Source organism: Pieris napi, chromosome 21 (genome assembly GCF_905475465.1).
Source record: "Pieris napi chromosome 21, ilPieNapi1.2, whole genome shotgun sequence".
NCBI classification, from domain to species: Eukaryota; Metazoa; Arthropoda; class Insecta; order Lepidoptera; family Pieridae; genus Pieris; species Pieris napi.
The window spans coordinates 5,540,637-5,557,630 of NC_062254.1; the positions used below are offsets into that span (position 1 = coordinate 5,540,637).

At 33.4% G+C, this 16,994-nt stretch overlaps 1 protein-coding gene and 1 long non-coding RNA gene across 2 annotated transcripts; one reads left to right on the plus strand and one right to left on the minus strand.

Moving 5' to 3' along the window:
• The first annotated feature begins 8,255 nt into the window (after nucleotides 1-8,255).
• Nucleotides 8,256-11,732, plus strand: LOC125060535 (U1 small nuclear ribonucleoprotein C-like). Its single transcript, XM_047665499.1, has 5 exons — nucleotides 8,256-8,362; nucleotides 8,772-9,014; nucleotides 9,435-9,673; nucleotides 10,567-10,716; nucleotides 11,463-11,732. Exons 1-5 carry the CDS (start codon nucleotides 8,353-8,355, stop codon nucleotides 11,589-11,591), a joined length of 771 nt encoding a protein of 256 aa, XP_047521455.1. The 5' UTR covers nucleotides 8,256-8,352; the 3' UTR covers nucleotides 11,592-11,732.
• A 952-nt stretch (nucleotides 11,733-12,684) lies between these two features.
• On the minus strand, nucleotides 12,685-16,993 carry LOC125060311. Its single transcript, XR_007118825.1, has 3 exons — nucleotides 14,916-16,993; nucleotides 13,469-14,387; nucleotides 12,685-13,164 (listed from the first exon to the last, which is right to left on the minus strand). It is a non-coding gene; the product is annotated as an uncharacterized LOC125060311 (long non-coding RNA).
• Nucleotide 16,994: the final 1 nt, after the last annotated feature.

A 16,994-nucleotide genomic window follows, 5' to 3' on the forward strand; every position in this document is an offset into this window, starting at 1 on the left:
ATGCGTTGAAATGCAAGCCAAGGTAAAAGATTTGGAAAGTGAAGCAGGTGAGATCAGCCAAGCGATGGATTAAAATAGGAGTTAAATTAATACAAATATTTCCATGTTTTATTATAAATATTTTAAATCGATGGAAGTAGTGGTGTGATGATAGAAATCCACTATGAAGCCAAAGAGCTTCTTTGCGGTTTTCTTTTTCGTAAAGTCTAGTTACTGTTTGAGTAGTTTACTCTTTCTCGATATATGCAACGAATTCTTGCACGTTACAAGTTAAAACCTTATACTATATATATCACAGGTTCTTACCTAGTTTGGAAACCAGTCTCCCAATACCTTCTCAACTGTAATTTTATTGTTTGTTGTAAATGTTATATGGGAGAAAATAAATTATTATTATAAAAAAAAAACTATCAACATTAATCGTACTGAACCTATCAATGTTGAAAGTATCTATGATAGAACAAGCATCAATCAATTTGTAAATAAATTCAATTCACCCTAATCCAGATTTAACTGGAAAATGTGTTTTTCCAAGTTACATTTTGGAAAAGCCCAATTCTATCTTCTTCAATTGTATGAGATAAAAACGTAAATGTTTTATCAAAAATGTTTAAAAACGGTAGTGTCATCACAGTTCAGTGAGAGCAGTAACGAGTAACTCACGACAGTAATTTCATTGAAGTCCACATGAAAGTAAGTAATAGTTGATACTGCGCCTTATATTTAACAATTTTGCTAACATTATACCTATAACGTACCGTGTTCTTTTTTATTTATGGTAATTTAAGACATCTATTAAAATAGGAATACAAATCACGGCGATCTATATAGCTTCGTTTTATAATTACTATATTCATATTTATATTTTCTTTACAATTCCTAAATATCGTGTAATTAAATTCCTACTTTTGCATATTCTATAACTTTTGCTATTCACATATATATGTCGCAGCCAACTAGATTAATAAGCCGTTCTATTAACAGCCTAACCTTTTAACTAAACAGCGCCGTTTAATTGGAGCAGCCTAAAGGTTTTAAGCAGTAGCGTTTGTAACAACATTTAATAAACTGGCCGGAGTCGTAATGAGATCAGTAAATAGTTCCAGTGATTTTAAGTCGAAGGATGCTGGGATTTAATAACTAGTTTTGATACTCCGTAAAGATCAAATCTGCCTAGAAGACTGTGTAGAATTCTCACATATATAGTAATGACGCTACCTACTTTTTGGTCTGTGCCTATGGTTTCTGTATCTGCCCTGCGATTCTGTAACTCACTTTTCAAACTCACACAGCGGTTTTCGCATCGGCGGTCGCTCTCAAATCAGTCGTGAACAATAAACTACAAGCTCCCACCTTTTCAGAATGCCAATTCATAAAATGACTGCTTCACGACTGATTTGAGAGCGACCGCCGATGCGAAAACCGCTGTGTGAGTTTGAAAAGTGAGTTACAGAATCGCAGGGCTGTTCCATTATCATTTCTAATAGGCAAGTAAGCGCTCGACCTTCTGTGCCTGACATATTATAAAGTCGACTTTTTGAATCTAAGGTATGCCGAGTGTTAAATGCGCATTTAGACTGAAAGCCAATTGGTGCACAGCCGGAGATCGAACCTTCGACCCTAGAGATGAGTCGTACGTTGATACCATAAGTGGAATTTAAATTTGACACCATCTTTTTTTAGATGTCCGGCTCCGGGGACAAAGATAGGAAACCATTTCAACCTCCACCATATGAACGGCCTCACGGACCGCCAGATTACCCAAGAGGTTTGCAGAGACCACAAAACTGAAGATAGTAGTGGGTTTCAAGACATTCCAGTATTCTGAAAAGTATGTCATAAAACATTCAAAAAGCTCCATAATCATTCAATTTGGACAGATCTCAACTATTATATTGGATCTGGATTAAATTCGATTTATGATTTTATTCGAAAAGATTGCTTAATAAATAATGCTGAAATCTTCTTCTGACAATACGTAATAAAAAAGTTTATATTGAAAAACTTTCAAGGATTGAGCTAGGTAAAATTTATGCTTAAATAAAAATACATTTAGATTTAATGCTTTTTTTATTTCCACACCATTTATATTTTTATTAGAAGTGCAAAACTACATACCGACTATTATTCTAAAGCAATAAGAACTAAAACCGCTTTTAATTTCTTCACTCACACACAGAATTAAAGTGATTTTTAACAATATAAGGTTAAAAGTATATATATAAGTATCGAAATACAACGCGTAAATGCTGACAGCATTAAAGGTACACTCATAGCCAAGGATCAAATTTTTAATAATTATTATTACTAGGTACCAACAACTGAACAACTTTTCATATAATTTGTGTAATTGACTTCAGGTGTTTGTGCTCACGTCTCATTTTCCTTTGATTTGTAAGAACAAAGTTTATTAGAACAATTGAATTACTATTATACTATATGTAATAACACTGACTAATGTACCCAACATAGCAGCATAATTCAATTTATACATGTTTCCCGCTTTGAATTGTAGGCTATTTGTACTGATAGCTTGCTTAAATACGCTCAAAACTTCTTTTGTACCAGGTTCTGAAAAAATAATTAAACATATATAAGTATCATTTTGGTATTTAAAAGCATTTTTATACGGATTACACAGACATTATCATCTTATCTGTGAAACAATTTAAGCATACTTCTATAATTATAATAATAAATAAATCTCTGGCGCTTAAACCTTTTTATAGGTCTGCAGATTTCTGTGTCTGTTTCATGATAATGTTTTTGTCAATCACCTTCCTGCCTATTAGAAGCAAGTAGGTGATAAGCCTCCTGTGTCTGATACACGCGCTCGACTTTTAGGGTCTAAGACAAGCCGGTTTCCTCACGATGTTTTCCTTCACCGTTCGAGCAAATGTTAAATTCGCATAAAGAATGAAAGTCCGCACATTATAGCACAGCCAGGGATAAGAGTCACACGCTTAAGTATCTATATACGCTATCTTGTATTTGTGATGTGTCTATCATGTTTTCTTATTGATAAATAAATAAACATGTCATGACATGAGTCACGATCAGCGTCAGGCGGGCCACTTCTTCTGAACGAAAGACAAAAAAAACAACGATACTTGACATTCTGATCCACATACAATCAAGATAGTGTATACTGCATGCCAGTCGATATTATCTTATGCAAATCGGTATGGGGTGGAGCGGCATTGTCTTCAATGCTGAAAATATAGGAAACCTTTCCACTACTTAACGAAACAAAACTTTTAACTCTTAGACAATTATACTTTCTTCGCGCAACGCTTTCTCTCCTTCCGAGGCACTTTCATCTTTAACCACTTCCTTAAAAACAAAATTTTCACTCACATTACATACATTTACTAAAAATCTCAAACAATATCTTGTCAACCTGTCCTATGCTGATACAGAAAATATTCTTATTGTGCAAAAATAGTTTAAATATAAATTTGTGTTACCTATGTAGAAATCATAAAGTAGAATACAGTTTACATGTCAAAAGGAAGAGACTGGCTGCCAACAACACAGGGAATCCTGGTGTGGGGGCCAGTGCACTTTACATTACCTAAATATCCTGTATATTGTATATAATAAAGTATTTTCTTCTTATATTCTTTCTTTCTTATATGTAAATAATGTGGTTGTACCAATTGAATATATAAAGTATATCCGATTCAAAATCCTATATTTTATTTTAACTAGAAATAGACAATACTTTTAGTTGTGTTTCTTTATGTACACTTTAAGTTCTATGACCCATTTTGTAAGATCACTACCGAAAAACAATATTTGTTTTTAGTGTTTCATTGGCAATTAAATTTTCTGAACAACTGAGAGACAATATACATTTCCATAATTCTCGTTTCTAGAGCTGATTTCACGTGAATCATTTTGATGATTCACGAATATTTATCTCAAAGACAACGTATTCCAGATTAATCTAGATCTTATGAGTTATGTGACATTTATGGATTTAGGTTTTACCACTTTTTTTCAAAATATCTTCAGATCATTATTTATCAATACACACCGTCGATGTGTATATGTCGCAGCCAACTAGCTTAATTAGCCGTTTAATTAACAGCCTAGCCTTTTAACTAAACGGCGCCGTTTAACTAGCGTCCTAGAAGATATTCAGCCGGAACGTTTGTTACAACATTTAAGAGTCTGGCTGGCTAACGCTTAGGCCCTTCCTACGATATAGTCATTATTTGGCAGAAATAAAAAAGATGGAATATATCACATAAAATGAAATTGTTTGAGTCAAATTCACATCATTATAATCACTACACTCTTTCATTACTTGATGTTTTTCATGAAACTTTGGAAAACACCATCAAAGTTATGGTTTTCCGACGCCATACTGACAGTTTGAAGAGTTTCGTTTCGAGTTTGAGTTCAGAAAGTGGAATTAAATTTAAATTAACAGTCAACAGGCTAGGCAAGTAATGAAGCGTCATCGATCCAAGTCATTTGTCTAGCTGTTGGATCAACTGGCTGAACATCTTTCAAGCCGCTAGTTAAACGGCTAGGCTGTTAATTGAACGGCTAATTAAGCTAGTTGGCTGCGACATATATATTGTCGTCACTACAATTGACAAATAAATAATAAACGACTAAAATATAAGAGTCATTCCTCTAACTTCAATTTTGTTCCCTTTGAATAGCTCTTGGGCCGTGGGGTTCAAGTGTACTTAAAGATTTAAGTTGGCGCCTCATAGATACATAGTACTGGTAACCCCAGAACTCATGCTTCCCTCGTTCAACGAATAAATATAGAATACAGCGAGTAAATATTACCAGCATTAAAGGCAGTGTACACCAAGGACCAAACTTTATAAATTTGTTTTAGTTTTATATATATCCATTTTTAAATTATATTATTACTAATTAATTAAGAATATTGTAAATACTGTACATTGACAAATTCCTTACGCACATAAACATCATGTGAAAAGGCGTACCTTCGTGCGTGATCTTTTTTATTTAAATGTGTAGTGAGTGGGTACACGCGTTAAAGACTTAAGAATATAGATAATACTTACCGCAGCGAAACTCAATTAGAAGCTTAATTATAATAAGGTCGGTCCGTTCCACCTCTTTACGTATTTGGTCATCAATAAAGCATCCAATGCCGAACCAGAAGAATGGAAGAAGACCATTTACAACGTTTAACAACGGCGTATCTGTCTATAGAGAAAAACATCATTTTTAGTTGATGTTTTGACTTATTCTATATTTTTTTCAGTTTGCATGGCATAGCCTTCGCGTTTATGATACTTTTTTATTTATATAGATAAACAAATTCTATTCGAAAGAAACATGTTCGTTCTTTCATACATAATATTGACTGATTTTGCTTCCATTGCTAATAGTACAAAAGGTTGCTCGAATGTTTATATTGTAAATGAAACAGGCACGACAAGGTATCTGCCTGCTTAACTGGTGTTATGCTATAAATAACATTTACTATCGTGAAGATGGGTGCTACATGTTTTTTTAAAGGAACTAAACAATTTTTTTCCTTCCAAAAAAAAACATTTTTTTACTCTTAAGCGAGTGATTGGAAATGTCCAAACCCAAAATATGTGATAATTTTAAATCAAAGTAAGTCGAGTTTTTCAGTTAGAACAGGGACTTAATAGCCCAAGAGGGGATTTCGGGATTGAATCCAGCGTGGCAGATTAATATGCAGGGAGATTTTGTACCCGGTTCAGACCTCTACCAAATATGAGCCCCATATAAATGGCCGCCCGTCAAGGATCAAGGATCAGATTAGTAAAAAAATATTGCAAACAATCAGATTAACATACGTACATTATTAAAAATACGTAGGAAATGGATGCTATCAATATCTGACGCGGTCGAGTATGTTCATGGCACAGTTTTTTTTAACATTTTTGAAAATCTATAGCCGCTCCCCCCACCGATGTAAAGGTATACATTATTTAACATTTTTAAATTACATTCTTATTATTATCTAAGCTTCCCAATCCATGGTCTGTATGACGCTCGCGTCCCCATTTAGGATCGAGGGCTCCCCTACTATAAGGTCCAAAGTTGAAGTTTATGATATATTGACTCCAGGAGTATTGGTATGACATTGTCACTTATGAATACAGCAGTCCCTTTCATAATCATAAGATCGAACTAGATAGAAAAAGTAAAATAATTGTTTCTCCCTAATAATAGGTTTTTGTATGTATAATAATTTCATAGATTCATATGTTATGTAACAATCTATTCTATTCAACTAATTCAACGATTAAGAAGATTTAATTTAGTGTTAATCGTACATATGATTAATTAGTTATTACCTTTTCGGTACTTATTAACGCCACCGCGCTGACAGAAGATGAAAACATTAGCCACGTAGTTAATATGATCTGTAACAACAAAATAAAAATATTAATAAATTTTTTTTTAATAATAAACTGTTAGAATTTAATGCGCAATCTTTATTTCTTCACGTTTTGCTAACGTATCACCATAAGATGTATCTTCTCACCTGCAAGCTATGTATTTTTTGTAAATATTGAACACATGTACTAAGATGGTCATACATTTTGCAGAGATGTTTGAGGTCGAAATTTCTTTGTTTAAATTTAATAAATCTGATGTCATAACTAATTAAATACGTAACAAGATGTTTTGGCTCCGCAAAGCCCTCAACCAAAAAACTATCTTCCGAATTCAACTTAAATATATCAGAAATAAAAATATTTATTAATTTTAACAGCGACAGAATTAAGCATAAATGCGTATAAAAATGCAGTAATGTGAGATACAATGGTATTCTTAAGAGATGGATGAATGGAGGGTTGGAATTGAGAATTTCCTTTACAATCGCAATAATATAGAAAGAAGAAATACACGTTATCCACACATAAAGTTTAACTGTGAACAATTTAACACTTTTATTTGTTAGCTTTAGTCCCGATATGACACTATTTATAACCGCATACAAACGCTTATTCATATCTTCTCTTCGCAAATTAGTTACAAATATTATCAAACACACAATAAATTCATTTATGTTTCCAGTTTCGTCATTCTTTTTGATGTGGAGTGAAACAGTAAAATCTATAGTAAGAATGGAGCTATATATTATAGAAACTGCAATGACTAAAGACCAAAACTTGGAAAGAATCCCAATGCTACTCGAAGTGCATATTTCAAATGGTTTTCTTTGTCCAAAGAATGTAGAAATGTAATTGAAAAATCGAAAATAGTGATAGAACATGTTCCAGTTATCCGATTGTTTGGGAAATAATAATATATTTTATTGAAACTTGTCTAATATTTAATAAATTCAATGGAATGATCGTTTAGATAATTAAACAACAAGGCCACCACATACATATATATATAAAACCATAAGGCTGCAACATATGATCATGATAATATCAGCGTAATGTTATACAGCCTCGGTGGACTTTAGGCAAATATAATGTGTTCGATCTTCGGGTGTGCTGTCTCGATGATATATTTTGTTATTTTATTTGCGACGCCTCACCACACATCGTCATATTTCATACATGAGCAGAAGGCAGCTGTCTCAATTTAATCAGTGATATAAATTTAAACTTATAAATTAAAATTATTTATTTTTATTAATTAAACTTAAATTAATGCCCTAAGCCTCGCAAAAAATTGAAGTGGCAGTTGGCGGCTCATGTAGCGCGCCTCACAGATCACAGATGGACGAAAACAGTAACATACAGAGGCAGACCCTACGCTCGATGGCATAATAACATTTAAAAATCGCGGGTCCCAAATGGATCTGAATTGGTCGGAATTGAGAAAGATGGCAAGGCTTGGAGGAGGCCCTTACCAGAGAGCGTTCCTGATACATACTAATTGAAAAATTAGTAACACATAGAGTAATTAGATAATAAGTGTATCAGGAAATAAATTTGATTTCTTTATATTCGCACGAGTTTAATGATGTTAAACATTACAAGGCAGACCAACTGGTATGAAGATCCATTATTACATTTATAGAATTATATCTGTAATCAAACTCAGCATTCGAAACGAACCGTATCATTAAAACGAAATCATAAATTAATTATTCGATTGATAAGACTGTCATAATTCGAATAAATATTTTTTTCGGGGAAAGTATCATTAAAATTTATTTTCTAATCTAAAATTACAATAACGTGACTTAAAATTTGTAGAAACGAAGCAATTTTATATACTATCTAATCAATAGATAAGGCGGCAGGTGATAATTTATTTATCAAATTTACTATCACATGTACAATAAACAATTGAACAAAGAAGCGAATAATCGTGCACTAGTTTCATATTATTTAGATTATCCATAAATACTTGAAAATGTCGTACGGTAAGATTTTTTTAATTTAATAAATTAGGTTATTTTTTAATAAAAAAAATAGTTTCGTCATATTTAGTATAAGTTGTGTTTCTGTAGATAAAAATAATATTTAAAATTGCAATACAATGTAGAGGGGAAATATAAACCGAGTTAAGTACATAAATAGACATATGAAATAATCTATTTATCATATCTTTGAACATAATGTTCCAAACGTTTTCACGAAATGCATGATTCGTTCGAATTACTAAGGAAGATAACAACGGTATTATTAAAGAATTATTTAAATAATTATTATAGGTATTATCATAAGAATTAAATGTGCAAACAATAATGCTGGAAGTTAAAACGTTAGGAGTTCAGGAAATGTCTTGAGATTTTTTCCAAAGAGAATAATCAGATGATAAACATGTTTCAGGCCCTCCATACGGTGGTCCCGGAGGTCCTCCATACGGTGGTCCTCCATACGGTGGACCTGGGGGCCCTCCCTATGCTGGCTACCCTCCTCCTCCCGGGGTCGTCTTTCCTCCCACTGTGGTCATGCCAATGCCGGTATACCCTCCGCCGCCACATGTCTACCCTCCTACACATACCTACCCACCGGCGTACCCACACCCCCAGCCCCAGCCACCACCGGACGATCCAGTAAACGTCATTGAAAGTAAGTAGTTTTTAATAAATCCTGTATATATAAAAAAATCTGATGATGTCTTAACTAACTAAAAATATCTTAAACAACTCGACTTTAATCTTAAGGAGTTGTAAAATAATCCAGGTAAAACTAAGTCTTCAGTAGAAAGTTTCTTCTGGATTTATTGCAGTTACTAAGGTAAGTGCTTCGACTGAGCAGAGGCTTTAGAAAATGAATGAAAGAAGTGTCTTGCAGACATCGACCAAATCATAATTCTATGATGGTCATATCCATGTAAATTTTGTTGATAGCGACAAGGACTGCCTTGAAAGCCTGCAAAATATGCTTTTGTATAGCCTGATATATGACTTTTGTTTTAGAAATATTATGAAAGTAAGTTTCTACTTATTTTTATGGGATTTATGTTTATTACTATTTTATTAATTCCAGACGACCCGCCAAAGCCTTTCGGTGATTCAGATGTTGACTGGGTTCCCACGTCTTCCCACGCAGCAGAGTCACTATCCAGCCGTGTATTCGTGACAGGTAGAGAAGGGTGGGATAACAGCCCCCTATGGACTATAAGAGCCCATCACAATGGGAACTTGATCCCTGGAAAGCTAGCGATAAAGCATAAAGTTGCTTATATCCCTTATGCAGGAAAGGAAGTACGCGTACATAACTTTGAGGTGAGTGTTTCAAATGAAAGTTAGTCTTGATTGAATGAATTTTTAGAGTCAGGACTGTGTGACTCTTGTCAGGAGTATGTGGGTGTAAAACTAACTGAGATTTTAAAACGATACTGCGTTCTATTTGTATTGGTCAAATGGAAAATGGCGCACAAACATCAAGAGATGCCCTCATGGACCCTCGTTCGTAATTTTCTTTCCAATTATAGTGTGTTAAAATAAAAAATAACAGATAGTCCGCTCCAGACCTGCGATTCTGTAACTCACTTTTCGAACTCACACAGCGGTTTTCAGACCGGCGGTCGCGCTCAAATCAGTCGTGAAGCAGTCATTTTACGATTTGACATTCTGATAAGGAGGGAGCTTGTAGCGAAAACCGCTGTGTGAGTTCGAAAAGTGAGTTAGAGAATCGCAAGGCTGATGCTTTCTTGCTTACCACGACGCTCAGAAATAAGTTCAGAAATGCCGATTAAAGAGAGAGAGAAAATCAAGTTATGCATATTAGTTATTAGATATTCAATTCTAGATTTCTTTGGCTTAGTTTCTAAAGAACTCACTCTACACTGTTTGTATTTCTACAAGAATGTAAATATCTATTTACGACAACTAAATATTTAATGTTATTAATTTATAGTATTGTCTTTGATTAACATAACCCTTACACATTTAAAGAAAAACGCTTTTTACCGGATTGAAGTTATGTATTATTATAAATTTACAACTATTTGACATAATTTTAAATTTATCCGACGTTTCGCGTGCTTTACAGCGTGCGTGGTCACGGTGACACGTCGGATAAATTTAAAATTATGTCAAATAGTTGTAAATTTATAATAATACATAACTTTAATCCGGTAAAAAGCGTTTTTCTTTAAATTATTAATTTATTTCAGGTTTTATGTACGAATCCGAATAAGGTTAGATGGATTCCCTCCAGCAATGGTTCAGTCGCTCCAGGCGCTATACCCGCTGGCAATACACACACTGCCGAGCCACTGTACATTGGACGAGTTAGGCACAAGGGATCTCTTACTCCTGGAAAGGTAACTAACAACGTGAATCTTAAATATATTTAGGTCTGCGACTAACTAAACATCTAATATGCTCTAACCGAACCTGTGTTAGGTGTAATTATTATATACTTTCTATCTAATATATAAAATTCTCGTGTCGCGGTATAGTTATACTCCTCCGAAACGGATTCACCGATTCTCATAAAATTTTGTGTGCATATTGGGTATGTCTGGGAATCGGACAACATCAATTTTTCATCCCCCTAAATGTGAAGGGTAGTCCACCCCTAAATTATAATTTTTGTAATTTTTATATAAATTTTTTATTTTATTTATTTATGATACACCATTAAAACCCCTAATTTTCACCCCTCTACGATCAACCCCTATTTTTTATTATAAACAAATACATGGCAAAACGACAATTGCCAGGTCAGCTAGTAGTATATAATAATTACACCTCTATTAGGCGTTCCATCTATTAGGCGTTTATGTTGAGTGAACTTTATAAATTTAAAATTAATTAATAAAAAAGGAAGTTATGTCAACCGGCACTGTTTTAGTTCAAAATAGAAAGGCGTTTCTTCAGTTTTTTATTTTCAATATCTTAGGATTGTTTAACTGATTGCGCTAGTTGCATTGTAAACAACATTAATAGGTCCTGTAAATCGTAAACCGAAGAATAAGATCAGAGTCGATAACCTGAAACAAATGAATTGTGACTATGGGACAGTTGCTAGCTTTACACATTATATATTAATATTATATTTTTTTAGGTTCACCCCAGTCACAACTGCTGTTATATATCATTTGATGGATCCGAAGTATCATACAAAAACTATGAAGTTTTGTGTGTTGTAGGGGGAGGGCCACCTCAAGGCATTGCCCGCGCTGTACCACTATAAATAATATTATTATTCTCGACAGGTTACTTGGGAAAAATTTTCTTGGTGGGGGAAATTTGGGGAATGTTCTTTTATAGCTAACAACAAAAAAAGGATTTTTACGCATTTAATAAGTCTGGTCGCGCCTGTCAGCATAAATTAGTAGAAAAATATAACATTAATTTAAGTGTGTGTGAATTTAATACGTGGAGAAGAGTGTTAAGCTTGGGGTTCATCGTGACGCTTTGTTTGCTTTGACGCTCAAAAATGTATCTTTCTCTAAACTGTAGAGAGCATTAAGAATTACCATTGTTTTTTTTCTTCAAAATATTGAAGTAAGTCTTCATGGTTACTCCTATATATGAGTTTGATGTACATTTAAATATAACCATGATATAGGAGAAGGTGCTCACTTCATTGTTGTGTTAATATCAGCACTTTTGTATCATTTTTTAATAAGAATATGCGCTCCTGATAACTTTTGCTGTTACAAAGACTCTTAAATAAAATGTATATACATTCTACATGTTTTTGTACGTGGCTTAGTCAAAATTGTAATACATTTTACATGTTATCATTATTATATATTAATACAGATTTTTAAACTGTGTATTTTTTATTTCACTCAGATTATATGAAGGTATTTTTAAATTGTAGAATGACAAAACAACCGATGATTTATTTGTATACAGCTCTGCGATTCTGTAACTCACTTTTCGAACTCAACAGCGGTTTTCGCATCGGCGGTCGCTCTCAAATCAGTCGTGAAGCAGTTATTTTATGATTTGGCATTCATAAACAATAAACTACAAGCTCCCACTTTTTCAGGCTGCTCGGCACTCACTTACTGTTACTCCAATGGACTTTCATTAAGGAAAATATCGGGAGGAAACCGGCTAACCTTAGACCCAAAAACTCGACGGCGTCTATCAGGCACAGGAGGGTGATCACCTACTTGCCTATTAGATTTAAAAATGATCATGAAACAGATACAGAAATCTGAGATCCAGACCTAAAAAGGTTGTAGCGCCACTGATTTAATTTAATATTTTTAATTTTTAATATCAATACTTCAGGATACTATAATAATTTATATAGTATGAAAAATTACATGTACCGTTTAAAATATTTAATCAATAAACTGCTGCATACATAGATAGATAAAGTTCCAAGAACACAAATCGTTATCATAATTTAATAGTCTTATCCTTAGTTAAGACCTTGTAACTTTATTTTCAAATAGGTTAGCACATACAATATAATACAACAGTATAAGAACCAATAAGTTTCCTAAATCAGACAATAAATGAAAACTCAAATTTAGCTATAAATAATTATTATATGTACAGTGAATGAAGCAAGCGAATGTTCACTATTATCGTTAAAATGTAAATAGGCTATTTTGAATCACTTGTAACAATCTTCATATAGATTGTAATTATCTTCCGTAGTTTCCAGGCTGATCCTCTATAACAACTGTGTCTTGTGGGTAACCAGGATTGTACCCAGGATTGTTGTCGGCAACATAAACTCCATCTCCTGCAGGTGGGTCACTGTCACAACAACTGCTACATCCTGAGCCCATATTGAAAATCTGAAAAACAAATTCACGTTTAATTGTAGAACTCGCATATATTTCCCGGTCAAGGGAAATATTGATGAATAAACGTTTGAATGGCTAATTAAAGTTGAGAAATACGCTTAAAGGAACTCGTGTGGTTGTGAAGAAGTGTTGGTCGTCAATCGCAGATCTACACGGCCCGTCATTCTGTTTGACAGTACAAACAGACAAAACGCGCCATAGTCGAACGATATGTACACCTTACAAGAGACATATTACTTTACTATTACAAAATATCACTAATAAAGGAGTAAAATATATAACACAAAGGACGTACTTAATTGTTCGAGTAAAGATATAAAATAAATTCGCGATTCTTTGAATTTAGCTTTTATATTGTACAAATAAATGCTTCAATTCATGGAATAGTCGAGATTAGATACTAAACGATCAATCAGTGAGCATGTGATAAGATATACGAAGTAATTTTGTGATTTCTGAAAATCAAAATTCGGGTAGGGAAATTAAATAATTTATATAATCAATATGACATGTTTTTATTAAACCTTTGTTTTTCTTTTAATGTGTTACACTTAAAATAAATTTTATTTACAATAAAGATTTCTGTTAACAAGTAAATTACACGTTAATTTTAAGACTTTAGTAAAGCGTTTGATAACGTATATACACTGTAATGTGCTTATATAGGTAGATTTAAGTTTTTTATTTATACGGAGAAATATAAATCAAACAATTATTTATGTTGCATAAAAATTATCGATTACTTGTATTGAATGCCAATTAGCACATAAATGAAGAAACAATAATGGCCTCATGCTGAATAAAAATAAGTATTTATTGTATTTTATTTTACAAATAAAATAAATCAACAAAAGCCTTTCAATGGTTGTAGGTACGTAAAGTTTATAATGCATGTATAATTTAAGTGTTTTTTTAAATATCCTCCTTATCTTCCAAAAATTTTAGAGAGGATGTAACAACTCAAAGAAAACATTTATTTCCATTAAGATAATATCTAATCCCATAATAAGAATATTGCGTATGATAAATCGTTAGGTTTCATCGTAAGGCGGAGGTGGGTCATAGTTCTTAGAAGGAACTTCAGGGGATGATGACTCAGGAGCTTTAATGGGTGTATGATAAACGACATTCGGACTAGGTTCATATTGACATTTGCAGCATAGACATGGAATACAGCAGCAGCAACAAGGACGGATTGACACAGAACAGCCCATCTGAAAACAAGATTATGTATGTATGTCTTATTGTACAATTATTTTATATATACAGGTTGTCCCATAAATCAACGAAGTCGGATGATAGGCACGTTGCTATCCCCAGACAATTAATGAGCAGTATGTGGCGTACGACTCTCATACCTGAGGTCGTAGGTTCGATCACCGAGCGAGCATTTTTGCGTAAAGAGAATGAAAACATCGTGAGGAAACAGGCAACCCAAAAATCGGTTATATTTGGCACGAGGCAAAAAGTAGCGTCACATACAGAAATCTAAGGTCTAGATCTAAAAGGCTGTACTGGTATTTTGTATAAGGTACAATAATTTTCATAATTTAGACCGTACACAAATGTATGGATAGTACAATGTTTCATTTTAAAACTATAATAGTTTTGGTCGAGATAATAACTATGTAGCAACACGAAATATATCAAAGTTCGTGTTTACTAAAACTGGCCTAACAATAAGCTATACGTAGAATATTTTATGTAAGTTTTATTATTATGTCAAAAACTAAAGACAATACCTTCAGCCGTGATCCATATTCCAATATTTATAATTTATCTGTATGCAGGTTGGTCATATCCTTGCTGCCCGTACGGTGGATATACGTATTCCGGAAGCTGATTATCTATTATAACTGGCGGTTGATTTATAATAATTGTCTGTGGTGGTTGATCCTGGTTATTTCGTCCACATGCGTTTGGGCAACAACAAGGTATGCAACATAGGGCCGTTAAAGCTAGACAGCAAGGGTTACAACCGTCACCACCGTCGCAACCATCGCAAGGATTTCCGCAATCGATTGTAATGCACAAGCCCATTTTGAATTCACTATGTACTGAATATGAAAAAATGTGCTATCGACTAAAATACATAAGTTATCTCTTGATAAGACTTATCTGTACGAATGTACCGAATTAAAATTTTTCGGAATTATGTGCTTATTGGTAAATTTGATATAAAAAAAAAAAATAATAATTTGTTTGTTTTATTTCCATATCCTTAATTTACATTACAAATGTTGTTAGTGGTATTGTTTGTATTTACTTATGGCAAAATAGTTAGTAGTAAAATGTTAGTCGCCTGTGGATATGGATTATGGACCTTCTAAATCGCACTATCTTTAGGACATTCTTCATTCATCATAATAAAATGAGATTAAATCATATAAGGAGTAAAGAATTAAAGCTTTTTTTGCAAGCAAGAAGCAGAACGTGAAACTGCAAAGTATTTTTTTGTGGGCAGTGCCCCTTTTTTAGCAGGGAGCAGACGAGCAGCATCTGATGCTCAGTGATACCCAAGGACACTGTAAATGCCGAGGGGGACTTGCGAGTGCCTTTTAAGACTTGATACGATTTTTTCTGACCCTACCCTGACTCTCAGTTAAATTGGCTCGGAAACACTTCAGAGGGCAGCTGGTTCTGAATACTCTCAGTAGTAATTGGGGTAGAAGACGTAGAGTGACCCACGTCTCTACGCTACTGCTCGGAAAGAAATTGATCTACTTCCACGTATGTTATAGCTAAAACTTAATATCAGAGTATCATGCAAGCGTTTTGGGTTGTTGGTTGACGTGGATAATAGTCAAACATGGTGTATGGCAGAATTGTTCCTCTGAAAAAGTCTGAAATAGTCTGATTAAGTCATAATGTATTTTACCATAAGGGATTATTAATTTTTATTTTTCTAAAATAATGCTTTCTCTGCGTAGGTTTCTTTTAAAACGTGTTATTCCTAATTCGTTATACATATTTCATATCACATGATTTGACTGAACTGAATATGGCAATGAGTACATATAAACAGACACCAGACGCCTAATCCGCGTTCATGAGATATCATAATTATATTATAAAACTCCGTAACAAAGTAATAGGCAAATATCACTCTCGAAGGTGACGTCAGATTGTTTTCTTAAATAACGAAGTTGGAAACTCGTTTAGTTGTATTCTTACTAAAGCAATCCTCTTTTTGTATCCTACTCCCTTACTAACAAACTGTACCTACCCTTACATTGACACTAAATGAACATACATTGCACAAATACAACATGAATTTATCTTAAAATTACAGATATATACAATCATTCAATTTAAGTTCAATCCCACACGTAGCTGTCATAATACTTATAGCACAATCGAAACCGAATAAGCACAAACAAATTATTCGGTACGAGTACAACAGCTTCCCTCTTGAGCTATAGAAAATAGTACCGAATATGCGCAGCGCTTTGGTAGATTGACTTTTAGAAAGTACCGTACAATTGCGGCATGATATAGTTCTACTTTTTAAGTGTGAAAAACACTACACTTAAGCCGAAATACCATAAATCTGTAATCTCCATCACGACAATCATGATAACAATATAGCAGGATTCATAAAAATACTTATAACCAAATACATTTATTTACAATAAATAATAAACACTACTGTGACAAAATTGTAACGTGTAAAAATAAGATATTTATAAAAAACAAACAATAAGGAATTGCACTTAGGAAAGATTTTTAAATTACGTAAAAAAGTAACATGTGTGTACATAGCTGTTGTGTTTTATGTCGCTGCTGGTGTGGACATTATTTTTCTGTGTTATTAAGAGCCT

Coding starts and splice junctions, on each gene's coding strand:
- LOC125060535 (XM_047665499.1), top strand. Junction 9,015..9,434: donor TCCAGTAAACGTCATTGAAA/GTAAGTAGTTTT, acceptor TATTAATTCCAG/ACGACCCGCCAAAGCCTTTC. Junction 9,674..10,566: donor TACGCGTACATAACTTTGAG/GTGAGTGTTTCA, acceptor AATTTATTTCAG/GTTTTATGTACGAATCCGAA.